This window comes from Amphiprion ocellaris, chromosome 2 (assembly GCF_022539595.1).
Source record: "Amphiprion ocellaris isolate individual 3 ecotype Okinawa chromosome 2, ASM2253959v1, whole genome shotgun sequence".
In the NCBI taxonomy this organism is placed as follows: Eukaryota; Metazoa; Chordata; class Actinopteri; family Pomacentridae; genus Amphiprion; species Amphiprion ocellaris.
Genome location: NC_072767.1, coordinates 8,361,075 through 8,382,140, shown reverse-complemented (window position 1 = coordinate 8,382,140; position 21,066 = coordinate 8,361,075). Strand labels below are relative to the sequence as shown.

Genomic DNA, 21,066 nt, shown 5'->3' with positions numbered 1-21,066 from the left:
GCCGACCTGACTGCCGGTAAAGAGAAGAGCCGGACACACACACACACACGGCAGCGTAATGCATTAGCCCTGGGACACAAACAGCGATTTGCTGTAAATCTCGCACTATATCACATCGGAGAACGAAAGAATATCTCGAAATCATTTACCCCCTCGCACTTTAACGTGTCGGTGGAATCGTAAACGACACCACGGCGTGATAATGCAAACCCACACGCGTGTAATTGGTCGATTTCCATCGGCGTGGGTTGATGTTGCATGTGCAGGAGGCTGGAAATGAGGCTGGATGAGTAGCATGTTGTTCAGGTGCTGACGGTGGTGGTTCTGCTGGCCTTCCTGAGCATGTCAGAGGCTTTGTCGACGCAGGGATATTGGCTTGTCCCTGGGAAAGCAGAGACGGCTGGCCCTGTGATGTGCTACGTGTCTGTGTGAAGGTGGATGTTTAATGGGTCCGCTTTGTGCATAAATGTTGATGAGGTGAAATGTGTGCGGCAGGCCCGGCTGACCAAGGAGCAGCGGTGGGGGAGCGCCCTGCTGTCCAGACATCAGTCCCTGGAGGAGGAGTTCGAGCGAGCCAAGGCCGCTGTGGAGGTAAGCAGCTCGGTTCACCTCACATCTGTCAGCTGTCGCCGCTAAACCGTCTCCGCTGCTGACTTTTAATAACAGGAGCTGATTTTTCACTTTCCAGGGGCTGAACTTTGGTTCCTCCATGTGCTGTCCTTGTCAAGAGCATTTTCTGTTATAATCAGGCCGAAGAGACTCAAAATGAAACTGCTTATTGCAACTTTATCTCTGTAGAAGATAAGATACCCAGAAATACAAAGATAAAACCCCAAGTGGGAACAAATCATAGGGTGCTTTTTATTGATAATACCATAGTATATAAGCAAAAAAGATTGAGTACATCCCAATGTACAGTGTGTCAAAGATATTTTGTACTACAGGGGGTCCTCAACTTGTGTCGGAGTTCCATTCCTACGGATTGACATAAGTCGATTTTCACCGAAGGTCAAAACTCTGGCGAAAATGTAAACAAAGCCTTATGTACATCACGATATTTATCGGTGCTTCAGAAAAGTCATGAATACCAATGATTTACATGCATGTATGAATCATTTTACAAGAAGATAACAGAATATTGTAACAGACTGATGTTGTTGATGTTGAGATTTCAGTGTTTATTACTCAGTTCGAGATTTATCTAATGTCAGTGAATGTGCCATGTTTAGTTAGCTCACCTCTGATTGGCTGAGAGTCAGCAGTAGTGTGTGTTTGTGTCGAGCGAGAGAAAGCTGGGAACGGCGGCTAATTCTGGAGCTAAAGGTACGTGTCCACAAGATGCGTTATTGCCGCATATGAAAATCGCACACACAGTGGGCTGTCACTAGTGGGCCACTACGTGGTCATGTGACCGTGCTTTCAGCTTGACGGTCCAGTAGATGCATCGTACTAACATAGAGGCTTGGCTGCAAACTTTCTCTTTTATTTCGAAAACAGTTCAGCGAAAAGTATTTCTGAAAGCATTTGAGGCGAGAAATAAGCTGTGCAGCAGCTGAATCTGTCCTCGCTTTAGTTCACCAACGGCTCCTTTAGATGTAGAAGTAGAAGAAGTCAAGTCTACTTTACGAAAATGAGCTGTGACCCGCAATCCAAACATACCGGATTGCAGCTCAGAACGCACCGCAACCGGACCAGCATGCAGTGCGATTGGAGCTGCGATCCGGTGTGTTTACCTGGAGCGGGCTGCGATTCATTTGCATAAAGCAGACTTCACTTGTACTTTATGTAAATTCGATGTGGTGTGCGGAAGTCCAACACATTACAAAACTTTCCTCAAAAGTCCAAACTAGCCATTTGTGAACTAAAACCAGGACAGATTCAGTACCTTATTTCTTGCCTCAAATGCTTTCAGAAATAGCTTTCGCTGAACTGTTTTCGAAATAAAAGAAGAAGTTTGCGGCCGAGCTGCTACATTTATCCGACGAATCTGCTGGACTGTCGAGCTGAAAGCACGATCACATGACCACATAGTGACCTGCTGAAACTCAAGCGCTGTCATGTGACAATGTTGTGGCCCTCTAGTGACTGCCCACTGTGTGTGCGATTTTCAGACGTGCCGCGTTTATATGTGGGAAAAACGCATCTAGTGGACATGAGGCTTGACTTACGCTTGGGAGCCATAATGAAGGGCAAAAAGTTAACAAATGTAGCACAATCCAAGGTGGCGTGCAACCAGAGAATGTAAACAAAGCCGTCTTATAGCGCCGCGTGACGACATATTCGTCCGCTCAGGCTCACCGCGTGACGACGCCTTTTGCTGAGAGTTTGCTGAACTTATTAAATGAAGTTTATCAAAAAGCAAAACTAGTATACAAACAAACTTTCAAGAATACATTGTTGAAGAGCTACAACTCCCCCAAAAAGTCTTGTTTTTTTGTAGTTTGAGTAAACAAAAATGGTGAAACCTTGCTGTGTGTTTTTAATAACTTAAGTTCTGGATGTTTCTTTTCAAAATAAAACAATTCCATGATCCAGGACACCCACAGATTTATAATTTATCTTTCTGTAGCCAGAAGCAGCATCTTAACTCTGGTCAAAAATGGTTCAACATGAGATTGAAAATTCCTTAAATCGAATGGAGAAGGAAAACTAAAGTCAGAAAATGTATAAAATAAAGCAGGTGTGTCTTTAGCTACAGTCTGTATTGATTTAAGTTAATATCGTGAGTTTATTGAGCTTGTTTTCTCAAGTTCGGTTAAATTAACTCGGCTAGTTTTACACTTTTACCACTCATAAGACAACATTTAACTAATTAATCTTCTTAAAGTGCAGTTAGGTCACATTTTAAGGTCGGAGAACTTATGTTTCAAAGCTGAATGAACTTAAAATGATTTTTAAAAAAACACAAGTCTATCCTAACTCCACAGTGTTGTCAACCTGTATAATTTAGCGCTATACTTATAATCCTAGAAAAATATACATGAAAACCAAAGAAATCCAAGAATTCCTCCTCTATTATCAAACTTTCTTTTGCTTTTTATTTGTATTATTTTGTGTTTTATATACTCTAATTTCCTCTGACCCCAGAACAGCAAACTCAAAATGAGAGCTGAGTTATTTTAATCATGAAAAGAGACCTAGAGCTCATTTCACATTATTGTATTTAATAAAGAATAGAAGCTGCCCCCTGCTTTATGAGAAAAGGAAGAAAAGTCCTTTGAGTTCTTGTCGAGATACTAAAATAAAGAGTTGGAATAAAGGGAGGATTCAGTGAACTTTAAGCTGCGAAAACTTTCTTTAAAAATCTCATTTCGTGTTGCCTCATAATGGCTCCGACAGTATGAATCTCTACCTGATTTCCATTTGACTCCTTCGGCCCTTTTTATCTCTTTGTCAGACGATCACTGTTGTACTTCCGACACCGTGGAGGCGACTCTCGGTGTAACTGTTCGTTTTACATCCACACACTTGGAGTTCAACGGGAGGCTGACCCAGAAAAATATTCACAGCCAGCAAGGTAAATAGGCCAACGGTTCTGCAGTGATCCAGTGTCGCAGGGAACGGTGAAGTTACAGTAATTAGAGAAGCTTTAATTCATCAACACACCAACGAATATGTTGAGTTGTGAAGTTTTTCTACTATTACACTACTATCAGCCTCGTTAACAACATAAACTGGAAAATTACTGAAGAAAATCTGAGTGCACCGATGTAATATGTCCTCTAATTATACGTAATGTATAATTTATATATGTGCATTTTATTTTGAAAAGCCAGCCATTTCACAAACAAGTTCTTCTAACATCGCCTTTACTTTGAAAGTGTAGCACATGTCACAGAATCCTGGTGATTCTGGTGTAAACACCATGCAAATAGAAGAAAGCAGGTGCAAAAATAATATGTCCCTATGTGCACTGTTCTGCTTCTAGCTGCACACATCATTGCAAAAACTAGACTCAGAATGTGTAAATCTTGTCAACAATTACCCCAAAATAGTCCAAAATGTGTAGAGCTTTTCTAAAAACCCTAAAATTTGTCTAAATTGTGTCCAAAATTAGATTAAATCCATCCAAAATGACCTAAGTTTATCCAAAATTGATCCAAAATGACAGAAAAAGTCTAAAACGACTCAGATGTGTCCAAAATATAGTCAAATTGTGTAAATACCAGTTTGTTTGTTTGCTTGTTTTCACTGTGGAATTCAGACTTTTGAACAACTTTTAAATCCAGACTCTCTTACTCGGTATGGACTCTTATTTTGAAGTATATAGACGGTTTGTGCATCAGTACATGTGTGAGAAAGAGACAGGAAGAAGTACTGTCTGGTTAGATTTTATTTTGACAGTCTATCAGTAGGGGAAGTCGTGAGGTTACATGTTTATTTTGAATTTAATTTATTTATTTGAAAATTTAAAAAAACTGCTATTAAATACAGGCCCTGTTACCAGGTATGAACTCTTATTTTGAAGTATATAGATGGTTTGTCCGTCAATAAATGTGCGAGAAAGAGACAGGAAGTAGTACTGTTTGGTAAGTTGCTTTGAACATCAGAGGACTTTATTTTGACAGTCTGGCACAAGGGGAAGCCATGAGACGGCGTGTTTATTTTGAAAAGTAAGCATATTTCACAAACCCTGGTGAAGTTCTTCTTACATCTCTGAGCTTTTACTTTGACAGTGTAGCACACTTCACTGATGATCCTGTTGTAAATACCAATTTGTTTGCTTGTTTGTTTGTTTTTTGCTATGGAATCCAGACTTTAAAACGACAGCAACTATTATATCCAGGCTCTGTTTCTGGGTATGGACTTTTATTTTGAAATATATAGGTGATTTTTCCATCAATAAATGTGTGAGAAAGAGACAGGAGGAAGTACTGCTTGGTAAGCTGCTTTAAACTTCTCAAGAGGAATGCTATTTATTTTTAAAAAGCCAGCATATCTCACACATCCTGGTCTGTACTCCTAACATCTTGGAGCTTTTACTTTGAAAGTGCAGCAAACTTCACAGAATCCTGGTGATCCTAGACTAAATACCACTGTTTGATTTTGTTATTATTCATTTCAAAATAAAAACCAACTTTTAAATCCACACTGTGATAGAGATCTGCCTAAAGCTCTGTTACAGTGAACCATCTATATACTTCAAAATGGGCTTTTATTTTGAAGTATATAGATGGTTTGTCCATCAATAAATGCGTGAGAAAGAGACAGGAAGTAGTACTGTATGGTAAGCTCCTATGACATTAAGGACATTTTATTTTGACTCTTTAGTCAAAGGGGAAGCCACAAGGCGGCAACTGATTTTGAAAATCCCTTTGAAGAGTCTCTTGTAAGTCTTTTGTAATATTTCAGTTAATTAGATTTTTTAAACAATTGTCAACTTACAACGTTACAACATTTATAACTAACATATTTAAGTATGACACACCCAAATATTGTAGAAAACTACATTTTTATCAGTAATCAACTTTAGATCTTGTGTTTGTTCAATCTATTATTAAGGAGGTGGTAATTAAAAATAGCTATCAGGGTAAATCTTGACTCAACAGAGTTTCTTGGTTGAAAGTAGTTTTTTTGTTGTTGTAGGTTTTCACCTCAAACTGACCTCAAACACTTGTTTTAGGAGTTCTTACCAGGTACCTGAGAACCACAAAAGCTGTTTCTGCACCTAGCAGAGTTTAGATAACAGATATAACCTAAAAAGTTTTGTTCTCCAGTAAAGAAAAGGAACACTTTACCACTCAGGGGACGTCTCTCTTCCCAGAAAACAGGAGTGAACTCTGCAGCTGCACTGAGGTTACAATAAGCTGCTGCTGTGTAATGGTTAATAAATAATAGAGCAGGGACCAGTAAGACGGCCAGGAAAGTGAGAGGAAGAGTGAACCGACCCACCTGGGGATCCCGGCCCAAAGTTAGCAGCGACGTCACATGTTGTGTAACCGCCATCCTCCCAAATAATCGCACAGTTGGAGCTCACACATGATCCGGAGGCGAAGGATCAATCTGTAACTGGATTCCGATGCAGGAGTTCAGCCATTTTGGCTTGTGTTTGAAGAATTTTACTGGTAAGAATGATCCAAAAAGATTCAACACGTGTAAAATGGCTCAACAATGACTCAGAATGTGTCCACTTGTTTTTTGTCAAATTTTAGTGGTAAAAATGGTCCAAAATGGTTGAACACATGTCTAAAATGGTCAACAATGACTCAAAATGTGTCTTGAATTTCCCTCAGGATTAAATATCTATCTATCTATCTATCTATCTATCTATCTATCTATCTATCTATCTATCTATCTATCTATCTATCTATCTATCTATCTATCTATCTATCTATCTATCTATCTATCTATCTATCTATCTCAATGACTCAAAAAACAGGGCTGCACCAAACTCTACTTGTTTAGTGTCAAATTCTAGTTGGAAAAATGGTCCAAAAAGACTTGACACATGTCTAACATGGCTCAATGCATGTTAAGACTAAATCATTCAGAATGACTCGAAATGTGTCCACAGTGACTCAAAAAAATACGATTGCGACAAACTCTACTTGTTTTTTGCCATCTTCTAGTAGTAAGAATGGTCCGAAAAGACTCGACACGTGTATAAAATGGCTCAACACAAGTTTAAAATGGCAAAAATGGTCAACAGTGACTCAAAATGTGTACAATATGACTCAAAAACAGGGTTGCACCAAACTCTACTTGTTTTTTGTCAAATTTTAGTGGTAAATCGCCTAACACATGTCTGAAATGGCTCAACAAAATGATCAAAGTTTATCAAAAATTGTACAAAATTCCTAAAATTTGTCCAGAATGTGTCCAAAATGAGATGAAATCTGTCCCAAATGACTAGAACTTGTCCAAATGCAAAAAAAATGTCCAGAATGACCCAAAATTTGTCGCGCAAATTGAAGAAAGCAGGTACAAAAACATCATGTCCTTGTGTGCACTGTTCTGCTTCTAGCTGCACACATCATTGCAAAAACTAGACTGACAATGTGTCCAAAATTACATAAATCGTGTCAGCAATTACACAAAAATAGTCCAAAATAACTGGAACCTTTCAAAAATGCCTAAAATTTGTCTAAATTGTGTCCTTAATGACAACAGCATCTCAAAATAACTCAAAATGAGTCCAAAATGACATAAATCTCAAAAATATTTTTCTAAACGTTCCCAACGACTAAAACTTCAGCTTTAACTGAGCCCTCGGTCACATCTTTTCCATCTCTGTGCTGCTCCACACTTAAAAAGGTGGATGAGGAAACATTAAATCAGCTCACTACCTTTCCTCCGATTCATCCAATTAGACAAGGCAGCCAAATGTAGGAAAATGAGGAGCCGGAGAGGAATTAGTCTCCTAAATATGATCCATTTCACAAAGTTGGCGCTGATTAGAAACTGTAAGTTTTACGGGTGTACACATAAAAGTCTCTGGAGAGGCGGAATAAAGTGTCAGCGATCCAAGAAACGAAACTGAAGCCATTTAGGTTCGATGACATTTCGGACATCTGAGCTGATGACAGTGTTAGACTTTTCAGTCATTCCAGAATTGGAGGACATTTGAGCTTGAAAATGTTTGAAAAATGAACCTTCTCTTTTACAATTTTCTGCTCCATATCATCAATAATAGGTAATAAACTATCAAAGGCTTGATTGGCTCAGCTTACACATCAATGGTAGCATTTTTATTCCATGTTTCTGTGTTGTTTGCTAACCCTACTCTAATCACAGTAACAGGGTTGCTAATCCATGCTAATGTGATCTTTTTCTCAGCAGTAGAAGCTAGATATTTAGCTGCTGTTACTGCTGACCAAGAGGACAAACTGACTGATGGAAAACAGTCAAAAGAATGAGTCTGATCCTGATAATATGAGGTAGAGTGAGACATTCAATCAAGGCTACCCACTCTTTTGGAAAACTGATGATGTAAACGACAAAAACATGACACAAAATGACAGAAACAAGACACAAAATGACAATAACAAGGCACAACATGGCAAAAGCAAGACACAAAATGACAAAAACAAGACATAAAGCAACAAAAACAAGACACAAAATGACAATAACAAGACAGAAAATGACAGAAACGAAACAGAGAATGACAAAAACAAGACACAAAATGACAAAAACAGGACACAAAATGACAAAACGTGATACAAAATGACAAAAACAAGACACAAAATGACAAAAACAAGACATAAAATGACAATAACAAGGCACAACATGACAAAAGCAAGACACAAAATGACAAACACGACATAAAACGACAAAAATAAGACACAAAATGATAATAAGACAACACAAGAAAAACAAGACACAAAATGACAGAAATGAAACAGAAAATGACAGAAACAAGACACAAAATGACAATAACAAGGCACAACATGGCAAAAGCAAGACACAAAATGACAAAAACAAGACATAAAGCAACAAAAACAAGACACAAAATGACAATAACAAGACAGAAAATGACAGAAACGAAACAGAGAATGACAAAAACAAGACACAAAATGACAAAAACAGGACACAAAATGACAAAACATGATACAAAATGACAAAAACAAGACACAAAATGACAAAAACAAGACATAAAATGACAATAACAAGGCACAACATGACAAAAGCAAGACACAAAATGACAAACACGACATAAAACGACAAAAATAAGACACAAAATGATAATAAGACAACACAAGAAAAACAAGACACAAAATGACAGAAATGAAACAGAAAATGACAAAAACAAGGCACAAAATGACAAAACAAGACACAAAATGACAAAAACGACAAAACGACAGAAACAAGACACCAGATGACAGAAACAAAACAGAAAATGACAAAAACAAAACATAAAATGACAAAAACAGGACACAAAATGACAAAACAGGACACAAAATGACAAAACAAGACACAAAATGACAATAACAAGGCACAACATGACAAAAGCAAGACACAAAATGACAAAAACAAGACATAAAATGACAAAAACAAGACAAAAATGATAACAAGACAACACGACAAAAAACAAGACAAAACGACAGAAACGAGACAAAACGACAAAAACAAGACACAAAGGCGGCAATACATAAAATGTAAAAACAGGACACAAAACAACAAAAACAAAATGACAAAAACAAGACATAAAATGACAAAAACAAGACACAAAATGACAATAACAAGACAATACGACAAAAAAGACACAAAATGACAAAACAAGACACAAAATGACAAAAACAAGACACAAAATGACAAAACGACACAAAATGACAATAACAAGGCACAACATGACAAAAACAAGACATAAAATGACAAAAACAAGACAAAAAATGATAATAACAAGACAACACGACAAAAACAAGACACAAAATGACAAAAACAAGACAAAACGATAGAAACGAGACACAAAACGACAAAAACAAGACAAAAACAAAAACAAGGCACAAAATGACAAAAACAACATACAATGACAAAAACAAGACACAAAACAACAAAAACAAGACACAAAACGACAAAAATGAGACACAAAACATCAAAAACAAGACACAAAATGACAAAAACAAGACACAAAATGATAATAACAAGACAACACGACAAATACAAGACAAACAGAAACAGACAATGACAAAAACATTATCAACAGGTAATGTTAACATGTTGTGGGACACACGTACCATGCTTAATAATAATTATTTAAAATATTATGTTTATTTAAGAGACATCAATGAAAAAATAATATCAAAAAAAAGGACATTAAATTTCATTTTAACTGTTTTATTTGAGATTCAGTTTGTTCATCGAGGGGTGGGACAAGAGAAAAATTACATTTTAGGGGAACTCCAGACTTATTTGGTATTTTAGAAATATTTACAAACATTCTTTTCTCCAAGTTGTCTTTAGATTTGTCTCAGGACAAGTAAATTTACACAACAACTGCATGTTTTAGTATTTTGGATGATGTGAAATTTGACGGGTGGGACGTAAAATGTCCGCCAGTTCTGGAATGAGCCTTTTATTAAACACAGAACTGCTGGAACAGCTGCAGGCTAGATTGTGATTTGGAATTGGTCCCACGGCGGCGATGACGACGAGATGAAGGTGACTGCGTGGCCTCTGGTTTGATTAAAACAGCAGCGGGATGGCTTCACTTTTATCCTGGTTTAGTCTGAGATCCAGAGGCAGAGCGGTTAGCAGCGAGATGCAGCCTCTTGATCAAAAGGTCAGCAGGTTTTAATCCGCAGCTCTCCTGGGTAAAATGCCGAAGGGGAAAGTCAATGAGTGCCGCCTTCACCTCCCTAAAATACTTCCATCACTTCGCCCTCGAGCCATTCGCTAAACTCTGAGCTCTGCTGCTGGTTTTCTGACATGTTGTCCAGCAAAAACCCGCATGTGTGGATTCAGATTTAACTTTGATCACATGTAGCAGCTACAGCGACTCAGATCCCTTCATTTTTCTGGGGTTGTTCTCTGACTTTAGCAGCTGCTTTGAATTTAATGAAAGTAGAGTTGAATTCACTGCACATCTGAAAACCTGGATGAGCCGCAGTAAAGTCAAGTAAAGGTGCAACAGTATTTGTCTAATGTATTTTTTAAAAGTATAATAAAGAAGAAAAGCATCTAGAGGACACAGTACTCTGCCAAGGCTGCTTAGTCGTATCATTTCCGGAAGAAATCTTTAATATAAAAACAACAACCACAATTTAATCACTTGTTCCTTGTATAATGTCGGACGGACAAGTCCCGATAAGTCGGCAGCAGTGGATTTGTAGAAGGATTGCAATCATGCGATTGTCAACGGGCAGCTGGTGTAGTGTTCAGTTGTAGTCATAGTGATGCTGTGCTGCTATCTCACAATTTTAGTGGTCCACAAAGACTCGATCGACACGTCTAAAATGGCTCAACACATGTCTAAAATGGCTCAACACATGTCTAAAATGGCAAAAATGGTCAACAATGACTCAAAATGTGTCCAAAATGACTCAAAACAACCAGGTTGCACCAAACTCTAACTTTGTGTCAAATTTTAGTGGTAAGAATGGTCCAAAAAGACTCAACACTTCTAAAATGGCTCAACCCTTGTTTAAAATGGCAAAAAACTGGCAACAATGACTCAAAATGTGTCCACAGTGACTCAAAAAAAACAAGGCTGCACCAAACTCTAATTGTTTTTTGTCATATTTTAGTGGTAAAAATGGTCTACAAAGACTCGACAAATGTCTAAAATGGCTCAACATATGTTGAAAATGGCAAAAATGGTCAACAATAACTCAAAATATTCCAAAATGACTAAAAATCGTTCCGAATGACTCAAAATGTGTCCACAATGACTCAAAAAACAGGGTTGCACCAAACTACTCGTTTTTTTGTCAAATTTTAGCGGTAAAAATGGTCCAAAATGGGTAAACACATGTCTGAAATGGTCAGCAATGACTCAAAATGTGTACAAAATGACTATAAATTATTTTTCTTTTTAAAAAAAGAAAAATGTGCAAAATGTGCTGGTATTCCTCCTTCTCTACGTTGTTGTTCTCCAAGCTGTACACATTGTTGCAAGTAAACAAAACTAAAAAAATGCCCCAAATTATCCAAATCTCATCAAAAGATAATCAAAACTAGTCCAAAATTACTCACTTATTTAAAATTCCTAAAAAATTTTCCCTAAATGTGTCCAAAATTAGGTGAAATCTGTCCCAAATGACTAAAACTTGTCCAAAATGCATAAAAAATTGTCCAGAATGACCTAAAACCTGTCCAAAACATGAAAATAGAAGAAAGAAGATGCAAAAATAACATGTTCTTGTGTGTACTGTTCTGCTTCCAGCTGCACACATCATTGCAAAAACTAGACTCAAAATGTATCCAAAATGACATAAATCATCCACAATTAGCCAACAATAGTCCAGAATGACTAGAGCTTTTAAAATAATATTTTCCACATTCAGAGGAATTTGTGCAGATTTTTTTATATGAAGAATCTGTGTGACATAAACAATATTTAGGTTTATTTCTTGTTTATGATATTTATCTTTTGTTAGGTTCCCTACATACTCACTCCATTCCCTTTTGCTGCTTTAACAGTGCAACTTTCTTCACTGTGGGATCAATAAATTACCGTCTTATCTGATGATATCTTAAATATTTTTTAAATTTCCCTGCACTGTGTAGGTAGATAGTGTTGAATATGCTTTCTGCCTGACTTCAGATAGACTCTAATGCATTTGGCCACTCTGTTAAATCCATTCAAAGCTGTTACTTACACTCCGGTGGAGTAAAGTGTGATCTCAGAGTCGTAGTTTAGACTCATCTGTGTGTTCAGAAGGTCCTGGAGGAGGTCATATCTGCCCAAATATCAAAACGGCAGCAAACTTTGTCATTGCTGCAGGTCAGAGCTCCTTTAATACGTCTTAAATTCAAAGTTCACTGTAATTTTTGTGTCCATCAACCCCACCAGTAATTCCCAGGCCGCAGTGTTTCTGCTTATCGAAGACATCCATGCAGGAGTTAATCATATTGTCGGCCAAAGTGCGTTCACGGCACTTTGTCCGCTGTGATGTATTTAATTCTTCTCTGAGTGACATTATCAGGACTCCAGCCTCCTATTTCGGTCCCGCTGACCGAGGGCTTGGCCTCCGCAGAGCAGCGGGTGGCTCATTAACATTAAAAGGCCTCATCTAGAGATGAGAGGAGCTTCTTTTATGTATTTATTGTATTTTAATGTGGAGGCTGCTGTGTCGCTGGTAAATAATGAGACTTTTTGTCATGTAAAACATCCTGGCCAGAGTGGATAAGGAGCCCCGTATTCATTCACTGGTTTAGTCCAAATACTCAAGTTAGCAACTCAAACTGACACAAAATCATTAAGTCCGAGGAACGTTTACTCCCAGAAGTTTAGAGGAATCTGACTTTTCAGTGGAACAGAACTCAAAAAAAGCCACAGAAGCAGAAAGAATAGTATGAATCATGTACTGTTGTGTATGAGATATACTATTCTTTCCTATTATACTTCATATACTTTAGATGTTAGAACTTGTCAGAAGAATATAAATGCATTACAACACATTATAGATGTGCCCTCCACCCTTTTAAGGGACCAAAATCACTTGGGTTAGCTGACATAAACATAAATCAAATTGGCACTTTTAATGGTTTTTGGTTGTCTAATGTCTGGAACCCGTAAGCAAAATAACACAAAGCGACACAAAAGGATGCTAAAATAACTCAAAAATTATTTTAAAAAAAACACAAAAAGATGTTAAAATAACAAAAAAAGACACAAAAAGATGCAAAAGGATACTAGAATAACAAAAAGACACAAATGACACCAAACATTGCTTAAATAACACAAAAATGATAAAAAATGACCCAAAAGGATTCTAAAATCACACAAAAATGACACAAGGACACAAAATGATGCTAAAGTAACACAAAATTATGCAAAAAGATGCTAAAATAACACAAAAATGACACAAAATGACATGCTAAAATAACACAAAAATAACAAAATGACACAAAAGGATGTTAAAATAACACAAAAATGACAAAAAGTCAGAAAAAGATGCTAAAATACCACAATGACCCAAAATCAAGCAAAAGGATGCAAAGATAACACAAAATGACAAAAAAGACACAAAAGACACTAAAATACCACAAAATGACACAAAAGGATGCTAAAATAACAAAAAATTTACACAAAATTATGCTAAAAATAACACAAAATCATGCAAAAGGACACTCAAATAACACAAAAATGATACAAAAAGACACAAAACGATGCTAAAATAAGACAATAAATGACACAAAAACATATTAGAACATGTTAGAACCTGTTTGAACCAGTTAGAACCAGTTGGAACCTGTTGAACCTGTCAGAAGATGTAAGAAGATAGTCGGAACCTGTTCGAACATGTTAGAGCCAGAAAGAACCTGTTCAAACATGTTAGAGCCAGATAGAACATGTTAGGGCAGGTTAGAAGTTGTTAGAACCTGTATTAAGGCTTTGTTAATTGTTGTATTGTATGTCTGCTCATAGAACCACTATAGCATTATACGCTGCTCATGGAGGCGGCCATGTTTGTAGTCCTTTCTCAGTCAAAGCTTTTTTTTCCATCAGTATCATTTTTACAAGATATAATCCATCCTTTGATTCACAATCTTCTGTTTTTTTTCACTCAGCAATGTCTCCAAATACCACATGGACAGAAATATATATACATATCTGAAAAAATAATCATGGAAAATATAAAAATTCACCATCTTTTATCTATAAAATGTGTTTTTCTTCCCACAGTGTCAGACTCTGGCTGCTAAACAGATGCCCCAAAAATATAAAGCAATAATTTAAACATTCAAGGAGGAGCTGAATTCATTTATGGTATGCTCACAATGTACGTTTTTTGCAGTTCAATTACTGAGTAAGCGGATCATGAAAATTAGTCACTTTTTACGAGCCTGAAATAGAACATTTGACGGTTGCCAGCAGCATCAAAGCCCGAAGTCCTGCATTCCCTTTGTATCTTATTCATGTGCAAAAACGCTCTGCAGATTTTCATAATAGCAACTCATCCGACTGACACATTTGTCTAAATCGAGGCGTGATCCAAATCCAAGAAAACATGCGTTAAAGCTACATGATGCAGTTCAACCCGATACTGGGGTGACTTTATACCCCAGAGGTTTATTTTGTTGTCGGTTTTGCTCATAAATGTGCTTCTATTAAGTTAATACCAATGTCTTACACAAAATTCCAAAATAACACAAAAAGACACAAAATGACACAAAATTATGCTAAAATAACACAAAAATGATACAAAAGGATGCAAAGATAAGACAAAAATGACAGAGACAAAAATGGATGCAAAAATAACACTAAAATGCCATAAAATTAGACAAAAGGATGCAAAAATAACACAAAAATGGCACCAAACGATCCTAAAATAACACAAAAATGACACAAAGGGATGCTAAGATAACACAAAAATGACAAAACACAAAAAAATGCTAAAATAACACAAAAATGACACAAAAGCATGCAAAAATAGCACAAAACTGACAGAGAAAGATGTTAAGATAACACAAAAATGACACAAAAAGATGCTAAAATACCACAACAATGACCCAAAATCAAGCAAAAGGATGCAAAGATAACACAAAATGACAAAAAAGACACAAAAGACACTAAAATACCACAAAATGACACAAAAGGATGCTAAAATAACAAAAAAATACACAAAATTATGCTAAAAATAACACAAAATCATGCAAAAGGACACTCAAATAACACAAAAATGATACAAAAAGACACAAAACGATGCTAAAATAAGACAATAAATGACACAAAAACATATTAGAACATGTTAGAACCTGTTTGAACCAGTTAGAACCAGTTGGAACCTGTTGAACCTGTCAGAAGATGTAAGAAGATAGTCGGAACCTGTTCGAACATGTTAGAGCCAGAAAGAACCTGTTCAAATATGTTAGAGCCAGATAGAACATGTTAGGGCAGGTTAGAAGTTGTTAGAACCTGTATTAAGGCTTTGTTAATTGTTGTATTGTATGTCTGCTCATAGAACCACTATAGCATTATACGCTGCTCATGGAGGCGGCCATGTTTGTAGTCCTTTCTCAGTCAAAGCTTTTTTTTTTCCATCAGTATCATTTTTACAAGATATAATCCATTCTTTGATTCACAATCTTCTGTTTTTTTTCACTCAGCAATGTCTCCAAATACCACATGGACAGAAATATATATACATATCTGAAAAAATAAACATGGAAAATATAAAAATTCACCATCTTTTATCTATAAAATGTGTTTTTCTTCCCACAGTGTCAGACTCTGGCTGCTAAACAGATGCCCCAAAAATATAAAGCAATAATTTAAACATTCAAGGAGGAGCTGAATTCATTTATGGTATGCTCACAATGTACGTTTTTTGCAGTTCAATTACTGAGTAAGCGGATCATGAAAATTAGTCACTTTTTACGAGCCTGAAATAGAACATTTGACGGTTGCCAGCAGCATCAAAGCCCGAAGTCCTGCATTCCCTTTGTATCTTATTCATGTGCAAAAACGCTCTGCAGATTTTCATAATAGCAACTCATCCGACTGACACATTTGTCTAAATCGAGGCGTGATCCAAATCCAAGAAAACATGCGTTAAAGCTACATGATGCAGTTCAACCCGATACTGGGGTGACTTTATACCCCAGAGGTTTATTTTGTTGTCGGTTTTGCTCATAAATGTGCTTCTATTAAGTTAATACCAATGTCTTACACAAAATTCCAAAATAACACAAAAAGACACAAAATGACACAAAATTATGCTAAAATAACACAAAAATGATACAAAAGGATGCAAAGATAAGACAAAAATGACAAAGAGACAAAAATGGATGCAAAAATAACACTAAAATGCCATAAAATTAGACAAAAGGATGCAAAAATAACACAAAAATGGCACCAAACGATCCTAAAATAACACAAAAATGACACAAAAGCATGCAAAAATAGCACAAAACTGACAGAGAAAGATGTTAAGATAACACAAAAATGACACAAAAGGATGCTAAAATAACACAAAAATGATACAAAAGGATGCGAAGATAGCACAGAAATGACAAAAAGACACAAATAGATGCTAAAATAACAGAAAAATGATACAAAAGGATGCGAAGATAACACAAAAATGACAAAGACAAATCGATGCTAAAATAACACAAAAATGATACAAAAGGATGCGAAGATAACACAAAAATGACAAAAAGACACAAATGGATGCTAAAATAACACAAAAATTACACGAAATGACAAAGAAGATGCTAAGATAACACAAAAATCAGAAAAACTGTGTAGGAATTACAACACATTTTAGATAGACTGAAAGTAATTGGACGAACTAACATAATCACACGAACACCTTAATACCAGTCTCTTCCTTTTGTGTTTTAATTAGTTCTTTTTAAAAATACCAATGTACCGGGGCGTCTTCCAGGCAAAAGAAATCGATTCTTTTTGTGTCTTTTTGCAGTTTTAATGAAAGTATTTCCTGGATTTGAGTGACACGCAGTCAGAGTATTATCAGAACACAGTGTAAGCGTGAGAAAAAGCACAAATGCAGCCATTTTTGAGCTGCAGAGGGATGCAGGAAGGATTTGAGGAGGTTTGCTCTGTTTCTCAGCACTCCAACACGTGTTTGGCTGTAATAAATCCAGAATGACGTGCCAGTATTCCCTGAGCTCAGCATGAGCCAGATCGCGGGCTCTAACCGCCTGTAGCGAGAGCTGCTCATAGTTCTATTTATCTTACATTGAGTACAGATTGGGAAATCTAAATCAGATTTGCATTTATTTTATGCTTATTTTGACGAGGGGTCACATTGAGGCTGAGGTCTGTGTAGTTTGTAGTGAAAAACCAATACATTTAAAGTGTTAGAATATCTGTGAGTTTATTCCAGTTACTTTAAATGGGAGTCAATGTGGCCACAGTGGGTTTAACTACAGCCAGGTCCATAAATATTTGTCACCATTTCAGCTCTGTACACCACCACAATGGATTTGAAATGATACAGTCAAGATGTGCTTTAAGTGCAGACGACTTTAAGCTGTAAGTTGAGGGTATTTACATCCAAATCAGGTGAATGGTGAAGGATTTACAGCACATTTTAGATGTGCCCTCTACCCTTTTAATGGACCAAAATTAATCAGATGTACTAACATAAACATAAATCAAATGATCAAGTAAAATTTCTTATTATTACTATTTATATTGTATATATAGTGTGTACCTCACCTAAAGCAACACCAAACGCATTCATGATGAAATCAAAGAGGTAACAAACAGAAAAAAAGCAAGACAGCACCAGGTTGCATTAAAGGAAAGGATGATGCTATAATCATAGACGCAAACCTGATAATGACAAGATGGTCAGAATACATAAGAGAAGTATATAAAGACAGAGAACGGGACAGCACTTTTCATGTCAACAGTAACGATGGACCACCAATACTAAAAGCAGAAGTGGAACATGCTATGAAGAACATGCAGAAGGGAAAAGAGAATGGACCAGATAACATCCCAGTGAGAAATTAACAACTCTTCTTAATGTTGTACAACAGTGGTAAACTTATAAAAGACCTAGTGAAGTTGGTGTTCATCCCATTCCCAAAGAAACCAGGAACAACAGAATATGGGCAGTTCAGGACAATCAGCCTTGTGAGCCACCTCACAAAATTATTATTAAGAATCATAATGCTCAGAATAAGAAACAGAATAAAAACCAAAGATCAGAGAAGAGCAACACGGATTTGTAGAGGGCAAAGGTACATCAAACGCACTATACATTTTAAAACTATTATGGAAGGGTCAATAGAAATACAACAAGACTTCTACATGTGTTTCGTCGATTACACCAAAGCTTTCGACTCAGTAAAACATCAAGCAATCATCCAGATGGTAAAGGACAGAAACACAGATGGAAAGGATGTATAAATGATTAAAAAATCTCTATTGACAACAAAGTGCAGCAGTGAGATTAAACAACGAAATAGGTGAAGAGCCACCAATAAAACGAGGACTCAGACAGGGATGTGTCACCTCACCTGTTCTCCTTGTACAGTGAAAACATCATGAGGAAAATACAAGGTTTACCGGGAGTAACCATTGGAGGTTATAACATAAATATCATACGTTATGCAGATGACACAGAGCTGGTAACGAACAGTGAAGAAAACTTGCAAACCATAGTATCTATAATTAATAAAGAGAGACAAAAACTTGCTCTGTCTTTAAACAAAAAGAAAACAGAAATAAGAAAATGTCTTCCCAACCTGTAACATAGACTTAGACCAAGGAATACCGAAGCAGCTTCATCATTTCAAATATCTCAGTTCATGGATAGCATCAGATGGGAGGTGTGAAACAGATATCAGATGTAGAGTAGCAATGACAAGAACAGCATTTCCGAAAATGAAAAATATACTGTCAAAAAAGATATAGCAATAGCAATTAGCATCCGTATGAGGACTCTCAGATGTTACATTCTACCAGTTCTGATGTACGGATGTGAATCTTGGAACATAAATAATAAAATGTCAAACAAAATCACTGCAGCAGAGATGTGGTTTTACAGCCACGTATGTCTGATACGTACAGAATAAGCAATGAAGACATTTTAAAGTAACTAACTGGAATACATCGTCACAACTGGAAAAATGAATGGGAAGAGAGGATGGGCCAGACAGAGGATGAAAATGACAGACGGACTGACATCATGGCTACACATGGAACAACAGTCACAATTCAGAAAGCAAAAGATCAGATTAGATGGAGGGAAGTGATCGACTTCGCTGAATGTCATGGCACTTGATTGACTGATACTGATACCTCACCTCTTTCATTTATAGTTGTGTTTTCTTGCTTTTCTTACTGTCACTTTGCTGCTGTGATGTTGCATATTTCCCCTTGTGAGACTAATAAATGATATTCTATTCTATTCTGTTCTATTGTAGATGAAACTAAATTCAGCTTCAGTATCTTGGCTGCTCTGGATGGTTCACAAAAACACAAAACACAAAAATGACACAAAGGTGCTAGAATAACAAAAAGACACAAAATGATGCAAAAAGATGCTAGAATAACACAAAAATGACACAAAAAGAGAGAAAAAATGACACAAGGATGCTACAATAGCACAAAAATGACAGAAAAGGATGCTAAAATAACAAAAATGACACAAAAGACAAACATGACAGAAAGACAAAAATGACACAAAGAGATGTTAGAAAAACACGAGACACAAAAATGACATGAAAAGATGCTAAAATAACACAAAAAGACACAAATCACACAAAAACGTAAAAATAACACACAAGAGACACATAAATGTCATAAAGAGATGCCAAAATAACACAAAAAGACACAAAAATGACACAAAAGGTTGCTAAAATAACACAAAAAGACACAAAAATGACTCAAAAGGATGCTAAAATAACACAAATGACACAAAAAGTTACAAGAAAGACAAAAAAGTATGTTAAAATAACATAAAAAATGATACAAAAGGATGTTAAAATAACACAAAAATGACAGAAAAAGATACAAAAGTGGATCAGACTTGTAAAAGTTTCCAAAAATTCAAGACTTTGATAATCTGGGAAGATTTTAAAATTATAATTATTCTAATTATTTTTAATTGAACAAAACTAAATTCTGCTCTGGACAGTTCCTGTGTGTGTCAGTGATAATCAATAATTCTTCATTTGTGCTACAGTGTTTGCAGAAAAACAAACAGCAGAAAAAAATAAACTACCTCTGATCATTTAATCTGATTTTGTTTTCCCAGTCGCGCCACATTAAGTCTCCCTGTAAAAATAAGGTCTGAGGGAAATTAATTGCACCTTTCTCTTTTGGGCGCGTTGGTTTCGGTGTTTTAGCTGACTCGGCTAAAAGATTGTCAGCTCCTACAAATTACTTTCGCGGCAGAGTAAATTTATTGTCGCTGCATGAATTGGAATCTTGCAGCCGAGTATGAATACACCTTTTCCAGAAGCCGTGGGTGCGTTGGGCTCTAATGTATTCATGAAGTAACTAATGAATTCTCACCTCTCGGTTCAGCGGTGGAGGTTTTTCTCTCTTTTTCACGTAACACTTCATCAGAGCTGCTGGAAATAGAATACACAGTTTATAAATTACCTCATCGTATCTTTGCTTTGTTGCTCATAATTAAACCGCCATTAGAAACGTCCTTCACGATGCCACAAAGAAATATGGATTTCTCGCCAATTGAAATTGCGTCTGTATCTTAATTCTGCAGTTTGTTGTCATCTCGATTAGCAGCGACTTCCACAGAGCAAACAATTAACCGTGTGTGAGACGCCAGTAATGAGATGATGAACTGGGTCGCAGTGCAAACACCGGAGAGGAATAATGAGTGACGCTGAGGTGGTGTTATGTAAAGAGGTTGTAGCTGCTCACGTTAGCATGAAGATGCAGAAATGATTAACTGCACAGTGAGTTAGCTGCAGGGCTAACAGTTGGGTTTTGTGATAGAATTTTAGCTAAACACATTG

The 21,066-nt window shown here is 36.5% G+C and overlaps 1 protein-coding gene across 3 annotated transcripts in view; it reads left to right on the top strand.

Moving 5' to 3' along the window:
• Nucleotides 1–21,066, top strand: part of pex5la (peroxisomal biogenesis factor 5-like a) — a 198,729-nt gene that overhangs the window by 129,726 nt on the left and 47,937 nt on the right. For all 3 annotated transcript variants that reach the window (XM_055016548.1, XM_055016544.1, XM_055016539.1), the window contains one exon: nucleotides 496–591. In XM_055016548.1, coding sequence (XP_054872523.1) covers nucleotides 496–591 — 96 coding nt within the window. The remainder of the gene's footprint in view (nucleotides 1–495; nucleotides 592–21,066) is intronic.